Source organism: Lepisma saccharinum, chromosome 1, assembly GCF_977018435.1.
Source record: "Lepisma saccharinum chromosome 1, izLepSacc3.1, whole genome shotgun sequence".
Lineage (NCBI taxonomy): Eukaryota > Metazoa > Arthropoda > Insecta > Zygentoma > Lepismatidae > Lepisma > Lepisma saccharinum.
In genome coordinates this window covers 89,766,352-89,790,371 of record NC_139229.1, presented here as the reverse complement: position 1 = coordinate 89,790,371, position 24,020 = coordinate 89,766,352, and the positions used below count along the sequence as shown (strand labels likewise).

At 39.9% G+C, this 24,020-nt stretch overlaps 1 protein-coding gene across 1 annotated transcript; it reads right to left on the bottom strand.

Moving 5' to 3' along the window:
- Positions 1-18,183: 18,183 nt before the first annotated feature.
- LOC145997489 (cuticle protein 76-like) lies at positions 18,184-23,785 on the bottom strand. Its single transcript, XM_083134596.1, has 2 exons — positions 23,747-23,785; positions 18,184-18,778 (listed from the first exon to the last, which is right to left on the bottom strand). Exons 1-2 carry the CDS (start codon positions 23,753-23,755, stop codon positions 18,332-18,334), a joined length of 456 nt encoding a protein of 151 aa, XP_082990722.1. The 5' UTR covers positions 23,756-23,785; the 3' UTR covers positions 18,184-18,331.
- Between the last annotated feature and the right edge of the window lie 235 nt (positions 23,786-24,020).

Sequence of the window (24,020 nt, the reverse complement as noted above, 5' to 3'; positions counted from 1 at the left end):
TCTGTGTCCCACGATCTTCGCCGCCATCATTGGTTTCGTTATCTGACGTGCCGATTACTCAACGAAAGGTTATAAAACAATTTATAAACTGAAAAACTGAGTGCGATGAAATACGGTACGATATCCTGTAACCTGTGTGTGTATGTGCAATAAAAATGTCTGCTATCGCAATCACGAGTTGCTAAGTTTGTCTATTCCCCTCTCCGCCTCTCCTATACGAATGACTATATATTAAAAGGTTTTGGAAGCAAATGCTAACCCAAGTATCGTCCTAAACCCCCATTGTAGTCCACGAAAGGTTTCCAAAATTTAAAAAACGAACAAAGGGTGGAAATCTCTTATTTCGTTACCGATGACATATCTATACTAGTGCATAAAACATGTCCCATGTAATAAATAGATGCTACTTATTAAACATAAAAACAAAAATATAATAACAATTTTATTTTACCCACTGTTAAAACTAACATTCCACCATGGCTGTCTCCGCACTGGAAGCTATCACTCACTGTCCGTTGATATGTCGATCTTGACCTGACAAACAAAAGAAGGATGCTGGGTATCATGATTTAATGACGCGGAGATTGGTAGAAGAGATAAACATGACGTTGCCAGGTTACGAACATGGAAAGTCAACTAGGTAACTCGAGTTTTACAATCTCGAAGTTGGCATGACAACCAAAATAAAGAACTTGTTTGTAAAGATAAGGAAAAGTTCTTGAAATTCAAGTGCTGAACGGAAATTTAAGTTTCGTAACGGTTTTGCGGAAACCTTTTGGCTATTGAATTTTGTCATGTCTACGTATACCAATGATCTCCCCCAGTGAGAGTACAGGTTGTGAACATTATCTTCTTGTTATCTTAGACTTAGTAAACACAGAGAGGCTATGCAGTTTGTGGGGTAACAGTTACCAACTTTGCTCTTTTTGAACCAGGTCTGGTCTCGTTTGAGTTTAGCCTCTACAGGGCGTTTTAAAAGTAAGTTGTCAATAAGTTGTATACAAAATCACACGGTCCTTTTATCTATTCGGTTATTCCATGTCGCTTTTCAACCTCTTCTGTTAATCGTGACGATGAATATGAAATGAATAAAGGGACATGCCTTAATCATGGCTTGAACCTGGGGCCTCTGGCTTCGTGGCACGTTGATCACTTCGCTACGGAGGCCAACGGAAATTCACACTGTGTTCTACAACTGTGTTCAGTCCGTACAATTTCTGTGGATTTTGTGCAGTTCCTTTATGTCTATGCTATATAAACTTTATAAATGTTCCATTTATCAAACTTGACAGTCCATGCAGTTTCTGAGTCTTTATGCCTCTTTTTCAGATCACATTTCTTATACTAGAATTCTGTAATTCACTTCTAAGGACGTCAAATGTTTAGGAATTGTACAATACATATATAAAATGTGCATTAAAGTATCTATGTAGTACAAATTATAGAGGTTTGACATAATTGATAATCGTTTTCATATGTTGCCACTATATTTGTTTAAAGTATCCATAAAAATTGGAAATTATAGAATATCAAAATTATATTCTGGATAGTGTCTTCTTATATTGGAACAATAAATGTTCCACAAACACGGAGATAAGGCACACTGTTTTCTCTCCATACATATTATAATGTGCGTGTGTGCTTGTTTCTATATCGTAAGCTATATGAAGGTTGAACTTTGAGACGTTCCCTTCGGGTAAGAATTAGAACGTCACGCTAACTTGACCCAACTCTTTACGCGGTAGAGTTATGGGACTCCCTTAAAACATTGCTGCACTTAACGTTCTCAGCATGTGTTCTATAAAAGAACATTAATGAAGTGTCATTAACCAATGTTTATTGAAATAATATCACAATTATCGTATACAATTTTACACTTATCTCAGTACAGTGATCCTTTTAGACTGCCTCTTAAGCTGCCTCTCGGCGTATCTTTTTTCCATAATGGCCACCTGTTGCTCTTGGATGCTGGGACGACAATAAGCTTTTGTTGTAGAATCTATCAAAGATGCTCCCTTAGAGAAGCTTATAGAATTCGAAAATACGCTCAGCTTCCTGGATAGATGATCTGGGTATGATTAGGTAGCCCCATTGTCGGTGTGACAAAGGTTTTTCACCAAGGTTCCGATTCGGGTTATTATGAGAACCACTGTTATTACTCAGCATTGTCTTTTCATTCTTTTTCAAAATTCAGAATTATTGTTTTTAAATTGGTTAAAAAAATGTAAGTATAAAATATTCATATTGAAATTGACTCAATAAAAGTATAGGGCTATATTTCAGTAACTAACAGGCCGATTTGCATGAAACTCGCGACATGTAGGAAGCTTTCGGACCGAAGCGACACAACGGTTTCGGAGTGACAAACGACACGGGAAGCAAGCACTCACTGCCCATGCGCAAACAACAGGCCGAGTCGGCATTCAGAAATCGACCCACTCCGAGTTACACGCAAGCGTCAAGCGACACGTTCGCTGGTATGGCTTGTCGCCTGCCGCGTGTGGCTTCGGTCTGAAAGCTTCCACAAAGATAAAAAATATTCTTTCCGCTCCATATAACAAATATTCTTTAACGTAACTCCAGATAAACTAAATAATTAACAGTAATATTAATACAAAACTAAATCATCGTAATAGCCAGAAAAGGCACAAGACGTAGAAACATTGTACTCCCACAAACAATAATCATTCCTGCGCCCCTCTGACAGAGACTAACTCAAGGGTACCACCATTATTTCCGTAGATTTTCCAGCCTCTCTGACCAAGGGAAATACTCACATCCACATATAATGCAGAGAATGCAATGTAATTAAAATTTACCAGGAAATTAACAGCATATATGGTTTCAATATAGTCCATGCAAATTCCCGAGGATTGAAATTATTAAGGTAGATGTCGATGTAACCCCATAGCAATGATCACATGACCCTTTCCAATCACATCGCTAATTGGAAACCATACCGCAGACTCGTTTAGAATTTGCGTGTACATCGAATTCAAACGTCTGGTCTTTTGTTAGATTATTGCGTCGAAATGGACGCCGGTAGCCGCTCGAAACTAATTTATGATTATTATGTAGCATCAGATTAGTTGTGCTACACATAGCTTATTATTCTTTGTAATTCCGGGTCGTCGCTCTTAACAATTTACTGTTTCTTTATCGTTAAGGGATATTGAAACATTGCAGGTTTGCCATCTAATATAACTTAAAGCTTTTTTTTTCATCAGAGTAGATCCACGAGATAAGTTACACTACGCTTTCAGTGGAACATACATTTTTATTTGTCCTTAGAAGTTAGTCGATAAGTTAGAGGTTGTTAGCTTCACAAACATTATTTTCCTTGAAAGTGGGTCAAATTAAATGATTATTATCAGTCAGTATTGTACACATTTTCTTTTCTTTTCCTTCAGAGTTAAGGCAAATATGTCCCCGTATGCATTGAAGGATGCAAACTGGCCTAATGTGCTGACGCACCCAACAACTTTATTTCAATCAATCACGAACTAATCAATCAAAACCTTCAGGGTTAAGAGAGGCATTTCAAACACATTTACTCGTTTCCTTTAAAGTTTTTCGAATGTGAAGGGTTTCCAGTGGTATCGGCACCTTCACCTGTAGGGTGAAGGTTGGCTCTACACTATGCATAGTTATCATTGCCCAAGTAGCTTATTGCCTATAGATGAGAAATTTTCACAATTATTTACTTAATTACATACAGGGGGATAAAAGTAGGTAGAAAGAATGAGATACAAAAATAGAGAGAGAGAAAAGTGATAGAAAGCTACAGAACGAGAGGAAGAAAGATAGTAAGAAATAGAGAGATCAAAACAGGAAGCAAGAGATAAAGAAAAGTGGAAAGAAATGGAGAAACAAAGGGAAGAAGGCTAGAAAGAGAGGAACAATGGGATAGAGAAAGATGGAAAGAAAAAGAAAAAGGGAAGGAAAAAGAAAGGAAGTAAGAATGGGAAAACTGGAAAGAAATAGAGAAAGGGAAGGAAGAAGGATATAAAGAAAGAGAGAGCAAGAGACTTAAAAAGATGGAAAGAAATAGAGAAACAAAGGGAAGAAATAATGACATAAAGAGAGAAAGCAAGAGATAGAGAAAGATGGAATGAAATATAGAAACAATGGAAATGAGGAAGGATATAAAGACAGAAAGAAAGATATATATATATATATATATATATATATATATATATATATATATATATATATATATACATATATATATATATATATAGAGAGAGAGAGAGAGAGAGAGAGAGAGAGAAAAATGGAAGGAAATAGAGGAACAAAATAAAGACAGGAGGGTATAAAGAGAGAAAGCACGCGGTAGGAAAGGATGAAAATAAATATAGAAACAAACGGAAGAAAGAAGAACACAAAGAAAGGAATCAAGATATGAAGAAAGCTAGAAAGAAATAGAGAAATGGAAGAAAGATGGACCGAAGTAGAGGAACAAAACGAAGAAAGAAGGATATAAGAAGATGAATCAAAATATAGACAAAAATGTAAAGAAATGGAGAAACAAAGGAAAGAGAGAAGGATAGAGAGCTGAAGCAACGATGACCGCCAAAGCAGCGTGTACTTGACAAAATTCCTTCCAAGTAAATTTCTCTAACGACGCCACTGAAGGTTGCAAATACCATATATCTCTAAACGTTTCTTCTTATAATTATGAATTTATATTTTTTTGCAGACTGAATTTGCTATCATAAGGTCTCCTCCACACACTTCAGGAAGGTATTTGGGGATGTCTGATGAGTTTTATTCAAGCCGAAACCTTCCCTGTGATCTTCGACACCAAGGGATTACTCTTTCTCCCGGAGACCAGGAGTTATGATTGGAAGTTCCCGAAGCGTAAGATGGGATTAAGCTGCTTTATGGGAGCGCGTGGGAAGACGAAGACAAAAACAGGAACAACGTTATGTAACACTAATAACAAGACGGTAGCGAAAGGATCCCTGGGAGATAAGGCTAGCCAATCAGAAATTACTACGATCTTGCTTCCACCTTAGATTTCCTCTTCCAACAAGCTCATTATCTTGATTACAAGACAGGATGGAGGTTACGTTCATATTCCTCCTTTCCCATTTATGTTCCATGGATCGAATTGTCCTTTTTTCATCTCATCACGTTGGTTCTTAGTTACACCTCGCTAACTTTAATGAGGTATTGACTAATTGAGCTGATTGTTGCGTAGTCATAGCATCAACTAAGGATGTTATGAATTACTTCTAATGAGTTAGATGTATGATAAGTTTCATGTGAGCAACTGGAGAAAACTAATAGTACAGCAAATGTTCAGTTGTTCACTTCCGCACTAAATTTGCTTTGGCCGGATAGTGTTAAGTATGAAGATGTGCTTTTGTTTGTAACAGATGCACATAACATGTCTCGCGCATGCTCTCCATCGAGTTGCAGAGGAAATTCGTGTTTCATTTCTTGAAGTTGACTCTTTCATTTCCAATGCTAAGAAAATATTCCTCAAAGCACCATCCCGGGATCTTCTGTTTAAAGAAACAGCCTCTGAACTTGCTTTGCCTCCACAGCCAATACTAACTAGATGCGGTACTTGGATATCTGCTGCAGTATATTACGCGACCAACTACCAGAAGGTGGCTGAAGTAATTAATTCCCTATCTGAAGATGATGCAACATCAATTCGCGTAACACAGCGTCTTTTGAAAAATTCTGTTGTGCGAAACGACTTAGGATTCATCACCACCCATTATTCAAATTTGCCAGACACAATAACATTACTGGACGAGAGAAGTGAAACAATGATAAATTCTATGGACTGTTTTCATTCTGCAGTTGACCAAATTTGTGCTGTACCAGGTGCTAAAGATCAGGCTGTTCGTGAGAAATGTCAGCGAGTTATTGCAGCTAATAAGGACTTGGACAAATTAAGGGCAATTCAACAAGTTCTGAAAGGTGAAAATATACAAACTGAGTTAGATCCACATGTTCTCTCGTGCTTTAAGTATGCTCCGGTAACATCTGTGGAGGACGAAAGATCTTTTTCAATTCTAAAAAATGTGTTGTCCGATCGCAGACATAACTTGTCGGTTGATCACCTGAAGAAATACCTTGTGATGTGCAACCGAAATTAGTGCTTCTTATTCAGAGACTGCCAAACCGTACAGTACAAACTTGAAATATATTTAAACAGTTTCTTAGTTCGAACTGCTGTGTGGAATATAGTGTAAATTTTTAAACTAAAATAACCCTGTGTGCAGTGATAAAGTGTATATTTAAATAATTTGCATACTGGTTAGAAGTAGCCAGCCAACAATTTCTTTTGTCAGACTATTGTGTGTAGCCATTATACAATAGAAAATTTTGGGCTGACGTGACTCCAGTTTACAGTTATTTATTAAGTACAATATTGGACTGCTGTGTCTAATGATGAGCTCCTGGTTTATTTTAAGCAACTACAAAGAATGTACAAGTATGTTTCTATATTTTTAAACACCTATTTCTTTTTGTATGTCTATCTTCATTATTTTGAGTTAAATTTCATTGCCTTCTTATTGCCTATATGTATTTTAATGCCTATTTTACTGCCTATTTTGAAAATTATAAGTGCTTATTTGCCTGCCTATTTTATATGTTTTTAGTGCCTAAACATCCGGTCTCTAATGATAACATTAAAAATGCTGTATGTAATATAATAGCACCTTATCTTAGTTCAGAAATATCAATTCATCTCTTTCATTCTGGATACTTAGGCTACAGCGCCTTGAATCACGTAGTGTGGAAAACGGCACAGTTCTACGCGCTCTGGCTGGTTCCACTCGAAAATGATCCCCTAGAGGCGCTGGTGTTGAACCCGGTGCTTGGTATTCGTCTGCTTATAATGGAAGTAAATGGAGTTTTCGCTGCAACGTGTGATTCTTTTACATGAAGCATTTCTATGAATGTGATAATTGCTATGATATTTGGTACAGTGGTCGCGAAGATATTAACGAACATTCTAGACAGTCTACCACACCCTGTTATCGTCATACTTTCGATAATAATACGGGAGAAAAAATACGCGTGGAATGCTCTTGGCAACTAAATTTTTGTGTATGAATTAGGTTCATTATTTTTCTTTTAAATATATACACACTGAAGCATTTGTATTTTGGATATTTACTGTATCTTTTCTTCCGCTTTAAACTAATCGCGGAGATGATGATAATTATAATTCCATGAAACGACAAGGGGAACCCCACAAAACTTTCTTAGTGCCATCGACATGAGTGTAAGGAAACTTTCAAACCAATGGGACAAGCGACACGGGATGTTCACACTGTCACACTAGTGACACACACTTCCAGACTGTAAAATAGCATTCATTGCACATGAGGGTCCAAACAGCAAACGACACGTTCATATGTCGTATTCGCGTGCTACTTGTTACTTCGGTCGGAAAGCTCCTTAAAGGAAGGGTGCTCAGACCGAAGCGACGCGCTACAGGGGGAGTTCCCAACTAAGTGACAAGCGACATGGTGGTGCCTTCAGTCTATTGGCAAGCGTTCGCTGCTAATTGTGCGAACAACAGATAGGCGACACGCAAAACCGCACATTACAACAACAGATATAGGCGACACGATAAGTCACACGTGTCGCTTTGTCGCTTGTGCGTCCCTCAAACTGGGCCATTTCCTCAATAGCTTGCAACATGTTGCCATGGTTTGTTGTTTGCGCATGCGCGATGCAATTAGTGTCTTGCTTTAGGGAGATTGCGCACCAAAACGACAAGGGGCACGCGACACTTGTCGCTTAAGGATTTCACCAACCGAACGCTGGCCTGTGCTTCCCGTCATGCCGCTACGATGTGAAATGTTGCTCTTGATTGGCTCGTTTCCAAGCAACATGTGTCGCTTCGGTGTGAAAGTTGCCTAGGACCGAAGGACCCGTGTCGCTTTGGTGTGAAATCCTCGTATCGTTTGTCGCGTGTCGCTTTGGTGTAAAATCTCCTTGAGGAAACGGTGCAGTCAGAACTTCTGTCCCTACGGTTCGAAAGACTGTATTGATTACAGACTGCTCGCTTCCAAGCGACACTTGTGGTTTGTCGCCTCGGTATGAAATAACTCTCAGGATACTATTTATATTCTAATAACATAGAAAAATAAAACTCTAGTACACAATCCAACACCTGACGTCCGGAATCACTGTGCGATGTTTCTTCTTGTGTTACGCAGGCTATTTATTTATTCATTTCATTTTACTTTTCTTTCCAAATTAATGTCATTTCGTGACTGCAGAACACTCCACAAATATAACTGTTTCCATCAATTCACTTACCGCCTTTCTAGAGAAACAAATCTACATAATATATTCCAAAAACTAACGAAGCCGCATTACTTTCATAAGAAAATTAGCACCGACATTGATCGCACTACCATCTATGTTTCTCATCCGTCTGGGGAACCAGTTTCTTGGGTCGTTTTCCACACTACGTTATTCAAGGCGCTGTACTTAGGCTATGTCTGAAAGGTCGGAAATGACGTCACAGTGCAGTTCCAGGGTGTCTACAAAAATAACTTAACTTAACTTAATGCAAAGAGACTATAATAATTACATTCGAACTGTGACGGAAAGTGCTGCTAAAAACTCCAAAATGTTCTGGACGCTAATTAACTCACGCCGACAACACGACCGTATTCCCGCTCAAGTCTCCTGGAACGGTAAGTCTGCTACAAAGAAGGAGCGCACATCACTTTTTAACTCGTATTTTCACAGCAACTTTACAAATAATACTGCTACTGCACTGCCTGAAGTCAAGCCCATCACTTCTTACACACTCTCTCAAATCTCAACTAACTGCAATGAAGTCCACGAATTATTAAAATCTCTTTCATGTTCTAAAGCTAACGCTCCTAATGATATCCCTGGCATATTTCTACAACGATTAGCCCATATTCTATCCAAACCAATCTGCATAATCTTTAACAAATGTTTTTCCGAGGGTGTATTTCCTCTTGCATGGAAGCAAGCAAATATAGTTCCTATACTCAAACACGGAAACAAAACTCACGTTACTTCTTATCGTCCGATTTCCTTACTTCCTGCACTTGCACTACTAGCCGAAAAAATAATTTCCAATCGTATCCTTGCGCATGCTACTCCGTTCCTCTCTCCCACTCAACACGGTTTTCTTCCTCATGCTTCATGTGACACAAACCTTGCTTGTTTGCTCACCAACGCGGTTAACTGCCTGAGTGCCAAGCAAGACATGGATGTCGTTTACTTAGATTTTTCTAAAGCCTTTGACTCTGTCCCTCATACACAACTCATCCATAAACTTTCAAACAGATTCAACATTCACGGACCTCTTCTTAAATTACTATCATCTTACTTGCACAATAGAAAGCAAAAGGTTATCATATCTGGTTGCTCTTCGTCGTGGCTCCCTGTAGTTTCCGGTGTGCCTCAAGGAAGTTCTCTAGGGCCCCTGTGTTTCACTCTTTTCATGGACGATATTCATGAATATATTTCTCCAGAATGCTCGATTTTATTGTATGCTGATGACTGTAAGTTATTTAGAAACATCGCTTCAGTTGAAGACACTTGTTCCATGCAAGACAATCTCACACACATTGAACGCTGGTGCCAAGACTGGAATCTAAAAATAAATCCCGAGGAATCTGTTTTTATGAGGTTTACCCTCAAATCCAATTTTACAGCACCATCCTATAGATTATGCAACAAAATCATCCCGTTCGTACAACAGCACAAAGATCTTGGAGTCATTTTCGACAGCAAACTCACTTTCAGCCACCACATAGATTACATAACTTCGAGAGCCATGAAAACCCTTGGGCTAATTTACAGATTTACAGATATCACACATGTTTCTGCCCTCAAAACCTACTTTACATCGTGCGTCGTACCTATTCTTGAATATGGTTCCTGTATTTGGTCAATGGCCTGTGATAGCAATATAAAGAGAACAAACAAAGTGGTAAATTTCTTTATCAGAATTGTCAAACATAGATGCCCAGCCCTTGCAAACTTTTCCAATGCGTTGGTAGTTTTATTTACTGACCGTACTTGGCGCTGCAGTCGAAGTGTAATTCTAAAGATTTTCGCTTCCAGTCCAAGGCTGCAAGGACTGAACTGCGAGACCATGCTCGAAAGGTGTTCGCTTCAAGTACGATCTTGCATCTTTCGGGGACGGCCTTTGTCTCAGTAGGGCAATATTCTTTAGTATACCGTTGTACTAATTTTAATTTTATTCTGTACTGGTAGGATTCACCCCTAGATTCTTTAGACTACTCAACCACTAGATTCACTGGGATGGTGTGCTATGTCCCAGTTACGAAAATTTGCGTAAGCATCCCCCCCGTTGCTTCAATCTCTCCATATTGATCCATACAAGCATCCCCCCTATCCCCAAAGTCGACAAAGCATTCCCCAGCTAGGAATCTCCACTTGGAGCACTGGGTGCGTCAGTCTTGAATGTATTTTGGTTATATAAGCGTCGCGTTTCTGCAACTTTGGGCTAATCGCAGCGATGAGGATAAGTAATTAGATGAAATTGACGAAGTGACGCTCACAAATCGTCGTGCGAGAACGAGAGGAACGTAACTCGAGTTTATGAAATTTACAGGAGAGAGGAAACAATGCATTCTTGGGAATGTGTCTAAAGAGCCAGTAAATTGGAGATACGTGGCTCCATCTTACTGCTAAGGATTAGACACGTCAATCTAACTCCAAATAGAGCTCTTCAGAGGAGTTAATCTAAACATAACTGAAAACAACATTTTTGGAGTTAGTTCCCCCGGTTTTCATACGACGAAATAACCCCCATGTCCGGGCTGTGATTCGAACTCGGGAATTTCGGTGGCAAGTCCGATAGTCGACAGCTTAACGGGATCGACCACGAAGACGGCAGAATTATTCTCAGGGAACAGTTCTAATTTCAGATACAAAGTGATATTTTTTTCTAGCAAGCAATTACTATTACTAGTTTTATTTGTATTGCATTTGATACTTTGCGTCGTTTCCTTGCCATTTTTGGTGATGATCGGATGAAATTGATGAAGCGCCAATCACAAAGGACACCCATGCTCAAATCGATACTCGAACCCAGGATCTTCGGTGGCGAGATCGAACGTCTTCCGCTTAGCACGCTCGCGCACGGAGGGCGAACCCTGCAAACTGTCTTTTGAATTTATAAACCATCATCGAGCGGTACTCATACCCCGGAAAGACATCACTAATGAGCAAATTTGCAACGCAAAGGCAAGAAAGAGACAAGGGGGTATCTATAGCACGGGCTTCCTCTCGCCAGCTCCCGTCAGGCAATATCTAAACTGGATATTTCAATAAACTAGTGGATTCTTTTACTACGCACTCGAAACGTACAAAGAAATACATATATTTCAATGCTTGTATCTCTACAATATACAAAAGTGCATTTTATAGTTTCTGTATATTGTAAAAATATACAAGTTTTGAGCCTTAGTACTTTGAACGTTATCAGTGAGTACAATACTTTCAGAGCCGCACAGCAGATTTCGAAAATTTAGGGAAGAAACTTTCAGAAACTATATATTTATTTACTTGTCATATCTTCTCTGGGTAAGTTGAAAGACACACCCAGTTACTAAGTGTAGGTTCACCAACGTAATGCAGAATCGTCCACACTGGACAGATAACTTACATAAGTATTACTCAACCGCCGGGCCGCGCCCTGCTGTCAATTTTACCGGGTCGCGAGAAGTTATCTTGAAGTTCGCGACTTGCATTCCGAGCTAAAAACACACCTGGAAAGATAGCCTTTCGTTCGGCGGTCACCAGCGATAAGAGGAAATCCTTTGTCGCCAGTTCTGGTGAGGATTGAAAGTCTCTTGAGGGAATCGTTTGAATTTTAAGGCCAGAAGAGTAAAGTGACTCGCAGCCCCAGCTGGCAACCACCTGAAAACATGGTTTCGACTGCGATAACCACGAACTCTTCCGCGGCAGTAGCGGTGAACGATCAAAAGATCTTACCGGGCGGCGTGTTGCTTCCAGCTTAGAAATTTGGAGATTGACGGCACCAAGGTCAATTTAGTTGCGTATCAATTTTCATTAACAAATATACTGACGTGGAAATATTTTGATTAATTAGAATATTTTGGAGTCAAAAATGGAATATTCCAATGAAAATCACCACTTCAAAATTAATTTAATGATGTTGGCCAGAGAAACTAAGAGATTCCATTAAACTGCAGTGCTGTCAACTAATTTAAAACACATTTTAGGTTTTGTAAAAAAAACAAAAACTATACATAATCAAACTAATACTCTATGATTATCTATGCCATAATTTATTTTTTAGTATTAAATTTTAAGGGTACATATTAATTAACATATAAATTTCCTTGAATTAGTAAACTATTTACGAGTAAAATTGTTGGAATTGCGTCATCGACTTAAATTTTATTTAATTTAAGAAACAAATTTATCGGGCAGGCGGGCGCTCACGAAGATTGAGAACCACTGACTTACATGCTCCAAGTGGAGGGGGATGAAGGAAGATAGTATCTGCCAGCCATGGGCGTCCGGAAGGGGGCAAGGGGGGCCGAGCCCTCCCCCGCCCTGGCAAATGAAAGTCAACCAAAAATTTTATATTTCACACATATAATTTCATTTTATCCACAATAAAATGTATGAATGAATGAATGAAACACCCTCCCTTGCCCGGGAAAACAAATGCTACCACTACCTAGATAGAGGCGGCAAAATCTCCCTCGGACAAGCGAAATAGCGTTACGGTCCAGGTTAAGTTCGTGTGTAGGAACCGGTGACCAACAGTGCATAGTAATAAGCCATATCGAATAAAAACAAAGACATATGTACTTTCAAATTACCACCTCTTTACCTGTAGCCGGGAAGCGGCTAGCTGCATACCTGAAAATCACGGGTAGCGACATGCATACGAAAATGATATAGCCCAAAATTAACATGAAAATAAAAAGTATATTCTATTTGTAACCAACAAAAATGGAATCATTACAGGTCCCCACACTTGCACTCTCACATTCTCTCTCAGATTCAATCCTCATGGGGTCATCGACACAAGAAATTATACATGACATGTACAGATTTTATGACGACAAGCCCTAATTATTGCATTCTCAATTAATTTTATCTTACTTTTTGTCTAATCAGGTCATCTGTGATTTTGCTCCAGTGCTACTTAAATCCTAGCCAGCCCTTACTTAAGTTCACCTTTTGTTTTTTTAAAAAAGAAACTAGTCGGCGCGGTGACAATACATTATTTGACCAGTATAAACAAAGGCGTCTCAACGGCAATTACATTCACGTGGGCGGACGTTTTCCTTTTACAAGACCTCACGTGGTTCAAACATAACAAATAACCTCCGTTGAGTGACGCAAACATGTACTCTCTAGCAGGCGGGACTTAAACACTTCGCCGCGACGAGCAATTCACATTACCAGGCAAATACTTTAACAAATAATCACATATGCGACCGGACATAGCTAGCAGCGACACAGCGCTGACACATAAAAATGAACAAACCTCAAGTAGAATATGCAATTAAGCGGGCGGCGCTTTACTCTAATAGCACGCACTTTAAACAAATACAAAGGAGCACAAACAACAATGAATTTAAGATCATAAAAAATATCACAAGGAATACGAAAAATTGACCTGAGACGAATAGATTACACATGACAAGCGCGACGGGAGTTCGGTATAAAATTTCGAGTTGAGTGGGCGTTTTCAAAATGTCGACGAATTTCAAGGGCGTTCTCTAAATCAATCGGGCCGTCACGTGTTAAGGTACACACAGATGAATACTTTACCATCTCTCAGCTTCCGGGGTGCATCCTGGCGTCGTTATGGGCGATTGAAAAACACATAGTATTCACACGGAAGGTTTCCTTGGTCGCGACGATGGAGATGCGAAACGTGTTCAAACACCTAGTTCCCCGGCTCCTCTTCCTCTCGGGATCGGTGGATCTCCGTGGTATGGCGCGGTTCGGACGTCGCATCTGAGCGGTCGTTGTAGGCGTCGTCGGCGTCGTCGGGGCGTCAACATCTCTCTCTACATCTCTCTGTCGCGGCTGGTAGGCGTCGTCGGCGTCGTCGGGGCGTCAACATCTCTCTCTACGTCTCTCTGTCGCGGCTGGTAAGCGTCGTAGGGGCGTCAACGTGGCGGATGGTAGGCGTCGTCGGCGTATCAATAGGGCGGCGTTCGACGTTCTCTCTCTCTCTCCATGGCGGCGGATAGGCATCATCGGCGTAGTTTCTTCTGACGTCGGGCGAATCGACGTAACGCCCTCATCTCCTTTCTTCCTCTAGCCCGCCATAGTTTCCGGTGTTCCTTGTTTCTCAAAAATTATAAATGGCGTAAGGTAATCACGGAAACACGGTTTCGCTTCAACTTCCCCCAGCGGTTGAGGTAGGCGCACTCGTGTAGACTTACTGCCTATCACACACACTGGTGTTCGCACGACACAACAAAGTCCACTGTACACGAAAGGTAGCACGAAGGTGCTCTCGTTCCAAGAATCGCGGCAAAACTGTATATGGAGAGGTAGCACGGAGCTGCTCTCCCTACAAGGATCGCGGTAAGACTGTGTAACGAAAAACCATGTCCTTCGTTTTATTTGGATTTTGAAAAAGGACGCTATGCGCACGTTGGAGTGACCTTCCGAAGAGGTCAGTCCACTTTGCTCTATTGTCTCCCAAGTGGGACGAGCCGTGCTCGAAGTTGAGTTTGTGCGGATTAAGCTTCCGCCTGGCTGTCGCCCATAGCTCAATTGCAATCGCTGTCCACAAACTGATCAATTAGAACCGATTTGATCTGGCGTCCGTACTTGTCGCTTGATCGTGACGAAACTCCACATATCCGTCCTTGCACACATGCCGCTGCGCTGGTATAAGTTTCACATGAATCTGACCGTTGGAAACCGAGATATTTAAATGTTTGTCATTACGGTCGAATTTCCTAAGCTTTAGACGCATAGCGTGACCCTTCAGGTGCTCGCCCTTAACACACGCGAACCTCTCGTTCCTCCCGTCGGCTTGGCAAAAAATCAAATATGTAATCTTACAAATTAAAACACTCAACACTTTGAATCAACACGTCTTTTTACCGCTACATACATGCATAATAATGATAATAATAATAATGACGGTAAATCTGACTGTCACAAATATGTGTTAATTATTGCATGAACACCATAAATTCAAAATTAAGCAATGTTTTTTTAGGGAACAACACTATTTTTGGGGAAAATGTGCCTTGTTTGCCCCCCTGGAAAAAATACCTACCTTTCCCCTCCCTGGAAAAAAATCCTGCGGACGTCCATGCTCCCAGCTAGGAAGATTTACGCAAAGCTACTCCAGCTGCCTCCATGTCAAAACATAGGAACATCCCCGCAGCAAGTCTCAAGACTCAAGCAAACATCTAAGAAACCTAAGAATTTCCACTTGGAGCATGCAATCAATATACACATTACAGTGCTTTTTGCTCGAGCGTCTAATAGTTCGCATGGACGTCGCTAGATAGCGTACGGAATTGAGAGAAGCTTCGCTCGAGCGAATAACGCTCCAACAGGCAAGACGAGCGGTATACGCTGGAAGGAAAGTAGTACAAGTATAATTGTAATTTGTCTGTGGTAGTTGGCCCTCAAATATGGATCGTGAAGTGAAAGATCTCCATATTAAAATGTAGTTTAATCTATCTTGCCAATAAACAGCGATATATGAAGCTGATCGAACTACGGAGGCGGATTTTTACACATATATATTTATATGATTATTGTCAGATTGAAATGATATTTATTTCTATACTCTCGAGTGTGGAAGACTCGAACGAGTATGGTCGAGCGAAAGTGGTCCCATTCAATACTCTAGTACACATACATATATGTGTGGGTTCGATACCCTGTGGAGGGACAAGTGGTTCGGATCCCACTTTAAACTGTAGGTCCAGTCCCGATTAGCCTTACTGTGCATAAAATGGACTTAAAACATCAAATCAAAATCAAAATATATGTGTGGATGAGCGAATTCGGGTAATGAGCTAGCTGTCTTGCATGAATAGCGATTCCAGACAAAAAGAATCATCTAATTATGAAGGGGAATCTTAGCTTTAAAAATCCTCACAAAGCTCTCTTTGAAATCACAATGCAGATTCAATTAGCTATAAAAGCATTAACTTTGCGTCTTCCACTCACCATCGTGGCTGATATCTTAAGCCTCTTATGCAGTTTCAGACAATTCATCTTTTTGTCCGCAGGGAAAAGTTGCTATGTATAGCACGCTTGTCAATTTGTAAAGTTTGTGGGTGCAGTGCTTTCAAACTAATGCAGGGCATTATTTTCGAGAAAATTCTCTTCGCCGTTTGTTATCAGCTTAACTAGAATATAATACGTGTCCTTTATACGACTCAGCAATTTCGAGGCATGTTCTTAACATCAGAGTGCGTTCATAAAAGCAGGAAAGAGAGGAGGTAGAATAGTTTCGTTCATTCTACCCCTGTCGTCTGAAAATCCTCATTTGAGGTAATGTTGCCCCTTTGTTGGCAGGGCAGTAAAAGGCGGATTGGTTGACTAAGGGAGTGTGCGTTTGCCTCACCTCTGACGTTATCCTTTCCGTTTCGTTGCTACGCATCAGCTTCATCATGTAATGGAAAATAGCAGCGGTATGAACTTCGACGTTTTGGGTGGGTTGTGTTGGTGCGACACAAGAAAGCTGTAGGTTCAAGGTGCTATAGATCTACAGTTATATACACAGAGAATACAAAACGTTTCAATTGACACATACATGTTGACTCCAATAACGCATTAATGTGTATAAACTGCAAATGATGCACTGTTTGCTGTGTCAAAATACACACAGAAATGCATAAAAGGCACTTCTATCAGCTGGTGTTCCGTGTGATGCATTAAAAATGCATCAATTGGGAAGATCAGACAAGATCATTTCAAAGGTAACACAATTTCACTTTTAATGCATCAATTGACACAGTTGAATGAGGAATTTTGTTATCTTTGAAATAATCTTGTCTGATCTTCCCAATTGATGCATTTTTAATGCATCACACGGAACCCCAGCTGATAAAAGTGCCTTTTATGCATTTCTGTGTGTATTTTGACACACTAAACAGTGCATCATTTGCAGTTTTTGCACGTTAATGTGTTATTGGAGTCAACTTAAATGTGACAATTGACATGTTTTGGGTTCTGTGCGATGCATAGCGAATAGATAGGGAGCTTTCAGACCAAAGTGACGAGCGACACTTACCACTTAGAAGCGAAACTTCAGAAATAAATACAACCTTTCGTGCCAGAGTATTAAGACAAGCTGCACATGTTTCTTGTTTGCGTGTCACTCTGACGCCGTTTTCTCAATAGTTTGCATCGTGTAACCTCCGCCCGTTGGTAACGCATGCGGAGAGAATGCTATTTTTTTTATAAACTAGACGAAGTGACTATTCAGGTACGTTTAGTTTGTTGACACGCAGCTTGTAATCCTTGGTCTGAATGCTCCCTTGTAGGAACATCGACAATGCAAAAAAAAAAATATCGACATCGATTTACCAATAAATGGCCATGAGCAGATGTATTTCACCCTTCAGAGGATGAGGGCATGTCTTACCTTCACTGTGAAAGACATGTGAGCTGAGGGTGAAGTGCAGGAAGGTGTGGGTGTGGCGCCGGTGTGATGGCGAGGGGAAATGCTGCTAGAGTTAAGAGGTGTGAGATAGCCTCCAATCAAAGAGTCCAGGGTTCTATACGCATTGCAGGCACATATAGTTATGGATTCCACATTATATTGTAGGTCCAGTCCTGATTAGCCTCTTTGTACATAAAGTGGTCTTAAAAATTCAAGGACGGGAGGTGTGAAGGTGAAGGGAAAATGACGACGTGAGGTAAGAGTGAAAGTACGGTGGCAGGGCAATGGTACGTACCGTCATGGACACTGCTGGCTTGTAACGATTCCATTGAAAGTCAATGTATTCATTACAAGGCGGCAGTGTCCGTGAGTGTACATGAGGGTGTAGTTGAGCATTGATGGTGAGATAAAGTCGTGAGGATGATGGACGCTGAAAAAAAACAAAAAATGGCCACTTTCGACCCTGAACCCCCAAAACACTCGCTAATAGAGTGAACGAGAGTGGTAGAAGTTGTGACAGAAGTTTACAATAACAAGACTACTTTTAATGTATTTGCATTACTTTTATGATGCGTATAACTTACATATCCTCGTGCATCTTTCCAAAACGAAAGAGCAGAGAAAATACTTCTTGGATTTCACAAGGAAATTTAGGAATTTGTTGCCATCGACAACTGGTTTGCATTGGTCAAGCGCTTAGTATCCGTAGTGGACGCCGAATCCGTCGAAAGCGAGGTGAGCGACAGCTGGAGCAGCGGAGTAGGCGGTACCAACGAGACCGTGGGCAGCGACGGCTGGTGCGTGGTAAGCGGCAACGGCTGGTGCGTGGTAAGCGGCAACGGCTGGTGCGTGATAAGCGGCAACGGCTGGTGCGTGGTAAGCGGCACCGTAGGCTGGTGCGTAGGCGACGGCGTCGTTGCTGATGCGGGTGTCGTACTTGCGGACGCTGGAGAAGGCAGAGTCGACGGCCTTTGAGTAGTGGGACACTGCGGAGTTGCCGTCCAGGGTCCTCACGGTGCTCTGGTGGGAAGCGCCGATGGCTGGGGCGTGCACGGCGACTGGGGCGGCGGCGTAGGCCAAGGGGGCGGCGACTGGGGCATAGCCAGCGCTGGCGACGGCGAAGATGGCGGCGATGACGGCGAGCTGAGCGAGACAAGAAATCATAATGATGACTGCTCTCACACTGAATCAAAATTCAAGCATAATCCCTGACTTTCCTGTCCATGTTTTCAAATTTTCAAGATCTTTAACGGTATTGAGAGAATATATGTTACAAGCATCTGGAGATTATTAAACAAACAGAATTACTTTGCATCATTTTCTGAAGAATACATACCATTATAATTTTAACGGTTTTACACAATCACTTTCTCGCCTATTGGTAAACGTATTTTCAATTATCCTTGCAAAGACTTATTTAATGGACCAATACTCTAAACTCTGAACTCAATTGATGCATTTTTAGTGCATCACACGGAACAGCAACTGGTGAAAGAACTATTTTATGCATTCTGTGTGTATTGATCCACCAAAAGTGCATCATTAATAGTTTATGCACCTTAATATCAAAAAATTATACATATTTGTGTCGATACACATTTTGGATTCTGTGTGTAGAATTGTCGTTTTGACCAAATTTGCGATACCTTAACTACGTCACAGGAATATTATCTAACACCTGTTGCGCAGAACATTACACTGAATTATAAATAATAAATTATATCAAGAAATCCACATGTATTAATGCAATGTTGTGCATTACAACAGGCCGTTCAGTAGCGCCGCCAACGTCTATAAGCATAACTAACATTTCCAAGAACTCAGCAAAATAGGTCCTAATAATTCAAGGGCTCGGGTGTAAAACATGGTAAGTGACATTTTGGTCATATCTGAGTTCGTGTTGTGTTTACCAAGGCTTCATTGAATCCAATGCAAATTGTATGACATGGCAATTTCACTCGAAAATTGAAGGATGGCACATTTTACTTTGTAACTCAAAAATGACCAAAATGTCACTTACCATGTTTTACACCCGAGCTCTTCAATTATATTGAGTGGGACATAAAATCATTGTGGATGTCTACAATTGTTAATTGAAATTAATTCAAAATAATTATATTCATGATTAGCATTTTGAATATTATTTGTGGATATAAAATAATTAGGTTTCATTGGTTTCTATTTCGAACCTTACCACGACTCAATTATCACAGAAACAAATTTATTTGTATTTTATCTATTTTACGTTGGGCGTTAAAGAACATTGAGACATTCTATCCTCTAACTTATTATCTGTATAATGTTTTAATGTTTAAGCACTCGTAGACTTATCTAAGTTAATTGCTGTAATGCTAATGTGATACTAACTTGAAGTTAAGGGAACAAACATCGAATTTAAATTTCAGCATACATATTATTATTTTTCATTTTTGTTGAACATCATTTCAAATATGTAGAACAAACTTCAAACTAGGATAGAAGGTTTTTCGTTCTATCATTGCTGATATTACGCGATAGGCAGGGAATAGTAAACATTTTTAAGACTAATATTTCAAACGGAAGTACTGAACAATTATTTGCTGTAAATGCCGATGTTGTAATAAAAACATTCTGTCTTGTTCACGTATAGTAAGTAAGTAGGTGCTGTTATCAACCAAACACATTCTTAACATGTATCATAAAAATGCTGTTTTTCTTTTTCTTGATGATTAAGATATGAGAAACAGGATATTACACTTGGAATGAAATAAATAAAAGTGCGTTATCGCTGAATGACTAGAACTTGATAAAATCTTGACAGTAGGTTGAGGCGTGTCTTTAAACTTGATCTGCACCTATGAGTGATGGTAGCGACTTAACATGAAAGGCCTAACATGTTCTGGGTTGCGTAAAACGAGTTAGTTTTGCAAGATATCCAGAAGTATTTACACGTGTGATTAGCACGATACAAGGGTTATAAAGAGTGAATAACAGATAAAAGATAAGAAAGACCAAAAAGGAAATGAACGAAAAGACTGATAAAAGCCTGAAAAGAAAGAAGAATAAGAAAGAAAGAAATGAAAAACTTGATTGATGAGAAGCTATCAATATTGTTATCATCTCTGTTAAACACAAATTACATTCTCTACTTCTTTTTTGTACCAGAATCAATTAAAGATTCTTACAATTGTTCAAAACAATCTATCATCATAATCTTCAAGTAATATTTTTGTTATAAAAATTCTAAAATGGAGAAGAAAGAAAAGAGGAGAGTTGTGAAGAGAGAATGAGGAAACATAAAATGTGAATAGCCTGAGAAAAGAAAGATAAAATAGAAGATAAATTAAAAAAGATAAAGGAAGAAAAGAAGGATATAGATGATTTTTTACTGTTCAGTTGTTTAAAAGCCAAATTTATGCACAAAAAGTGGGATCTAAACCACTATGTGCCTCCACAGAATCGAAAATTAGAAGAGCCAAGTATTATTTAGCTGGGTGGAGGGTAGTTCGTGTTTTTTCATTCTAAGTAACTCGGAAAGTTACATAATTCGTTAGCAGATATTAGACTGGCAGTCTGGAAAACAAATCAGAACAAGAAACAAATGACAAACAATTTACCTAAAATTGCCAGACAATATCATTGCACCAAGAGTAAATTTTTCTATCATTTGTCAATTTTCATTTAGCAACTTTCAACCATATTAGGCGAGATAAGAGGACACTTGCTTCTAACTACCATTAGCATTACTGTTGTTATGATGAGCTCGTATAAAGAAACAACACTAAGAGACTTCTGGAAAAACACTTCTAAAACGCACATGCAAGTATTTTAGTCAAGACCGTGAATGAGAGGTGAAAGTCTATTGTGATTACATTTCTTCATACACTCTAGATGGAAATGAAAACGTGAAAATGATTGAGATTTCTCCAATAAAATATGGGACAGGTATGTAACCTCAATGATGGTTCACGCCACCTAAACTTCCTGGTTCACATCCCGGCGTAGGCATGGATGTTCTTTGTTGCGTATCTCTTTATAAATTCCATCAAATTCTCACTCATCGTCATCGAGTTCTAGTTGGGCCTCCCCGACGGCGTAGTGTTAACGTCGTCGCCTTGTAATCAAGGGATCCTGGGTTCGACACCCGGTGGAAGCACGTAGTGGTTCGGATCCCATTTTAAACTGTAGGTCCAGTCCAGATTAGCCTTACTGTGTATAAAGTGGACTAATAAACCGTATAAATCAATCTACCAATCGAGTCCAAGTTCTTTTAAGTCCACTTTATGCACAGATAGGCTAATCGGAACTGGACCAACAGTTTAAAGTGGGATCCGAACCACTACGTGCTTCCACCGGGTATCGAACTCGGGATCCCTTGATTACGTGGCTATAATGTTACCACTATGTCTTCGGGGAGGACCATCCTCATCATCATCGTCGCAATTAGCCGCAATTGGCAGAAATGCGGCGCTAAATAACAAATGTACAGATATATAATTAAAGCGAAGTATGATTTGTATTTTAGTATTTACCGTCGCTTCTTACACTTTTGTATAATTTGGAAAATGATTTGGTTGGTTGATTTGGTGTTTTGAGTCCACTTTATGCACACTAAGGCTAATCGGGACTGGGCCTACAGTTTAAAGTGGGATCCGAACCACAATGTGCCTCCACCGGGTATCAAACCCGGGACCCCTTGATTAATTTGTACAATCAGAATTATTGATGATGACATGATTGATTGATTAATTGAGTTGGTGTTTTAAGTCCACTTTATGCACAGATAGGCTAGTCGGGACTGGACCTGCAGTTTAAAGTGGGATCCGAACCACCGCGTGGCTCCACCAAGTGTTGATTACAAGGCGACGACGGATGATGACCTGAAACTCTCATAACAACTCCAAGGCTGGAACTCCAACCAGAGCCTTTCGGTAGTAAGATCGTCAGAAGGGCATTCGACTTGCTTTACCACCGGAGTAGAATGACTTACTAGACTTTATGCACGGTAGGAATACTTCATGTAACTTCAGGTTTAATCCGAACCACTATTTCGATAGTGGAAACCTGATATTCTTGCTTCAAGGCAAGAGCTATAAATACAATGCTGGACACAGTGGCAAGCTCAAGGAATCCTTTTGGTTGATTTAACTTCACTAAAGCTATTTAGAACATCTAATATAAAGAAATATGATAAAAATCATAACCGCCACGAAATTTCCTGAAACAATTGCGCAGAATACGTTTTTAAAATTAAAACCATTTGTTTGGCAATTTGAATGAAACACACACACTTCTGTTCATGTATGTTGAAGAACAACATGAAATTATGCTAAACATACAATTTATATTTATAAATATTTCGCTGCATTTACTTCAAATGGCATCTAGATACAGCTGATTTTTCACTTATAAATTACTTTTAATTCATGATGACAGTTCACGGAAAATTCTTGCTACACTCTACTACTACTACCATCTCTGGAAATTTAAGGACACGCAACTAGTTATAAAAGTTGTACGGATCACTTATGTTAATCACTGTACATACCTCCGTGGTGGAGTGGTTAGCACAACGCGCTACGACGCTAAGGATCCCGGGTTCGAATCACGGTCTTGGCATGAATGTTCTATGCGAGTGTCACTTCATCATATCATCACTCATTCTCATCGTCACGATTAGTCAAAACTGACAGAAAAACGACACTAAATAACAAATCAAATCATTGTGCTAGTTCCAGGTAGTATATTTACATAATGTGGATAATTAGAACAATATTAATAGCTTTCTCGTTGATGTTCAACTTTCTGAGTTACCAAACGATGATTTGAAATTATAAATGATCAAATACAATGTGACATCAATGCCTTACGCAGGATCTAGTCTACGCACCGTAGCTCGCGACGCTAGTCACTCTGTCAACTTTAACGACAGCACAAATATCAGTACAGCATCCAGTCTTCGAACCCGGCACCTCTGCTTTTCACCATGTTAACCACTAGGCCACTAAAGCTGGCCATTTATTGCGATGCCCTAGTTGCCAACCTCCACTCGCCACACCTATACCGCTGTTATAATCAACACCATTGTAGTTGGAAGACGCCCAAGATATCAATGAAACCACGGACTCTTACCTTGAACATTATTGAATGAATTTCTGTTCCTCGGCGATAGAGAAGCAGTCGATACCGTTTACTTGTGCCAATACGATTTATATATCCTACCGTGGAGAATATGCCCTTGACGAACCTGTGACGTCAATATGGAGGAACGCCTTCTCTAGATTTGGGTTAACCTCCAAAGCAGACAGGGTCATATGACACGTTTGCGCCCCGAGTAGGCAAAAAAACCACGCCTATGGCTTATTTTTCCACTCCTCCCTTTGTATTGGGCCCAAGTGTGCTTGAT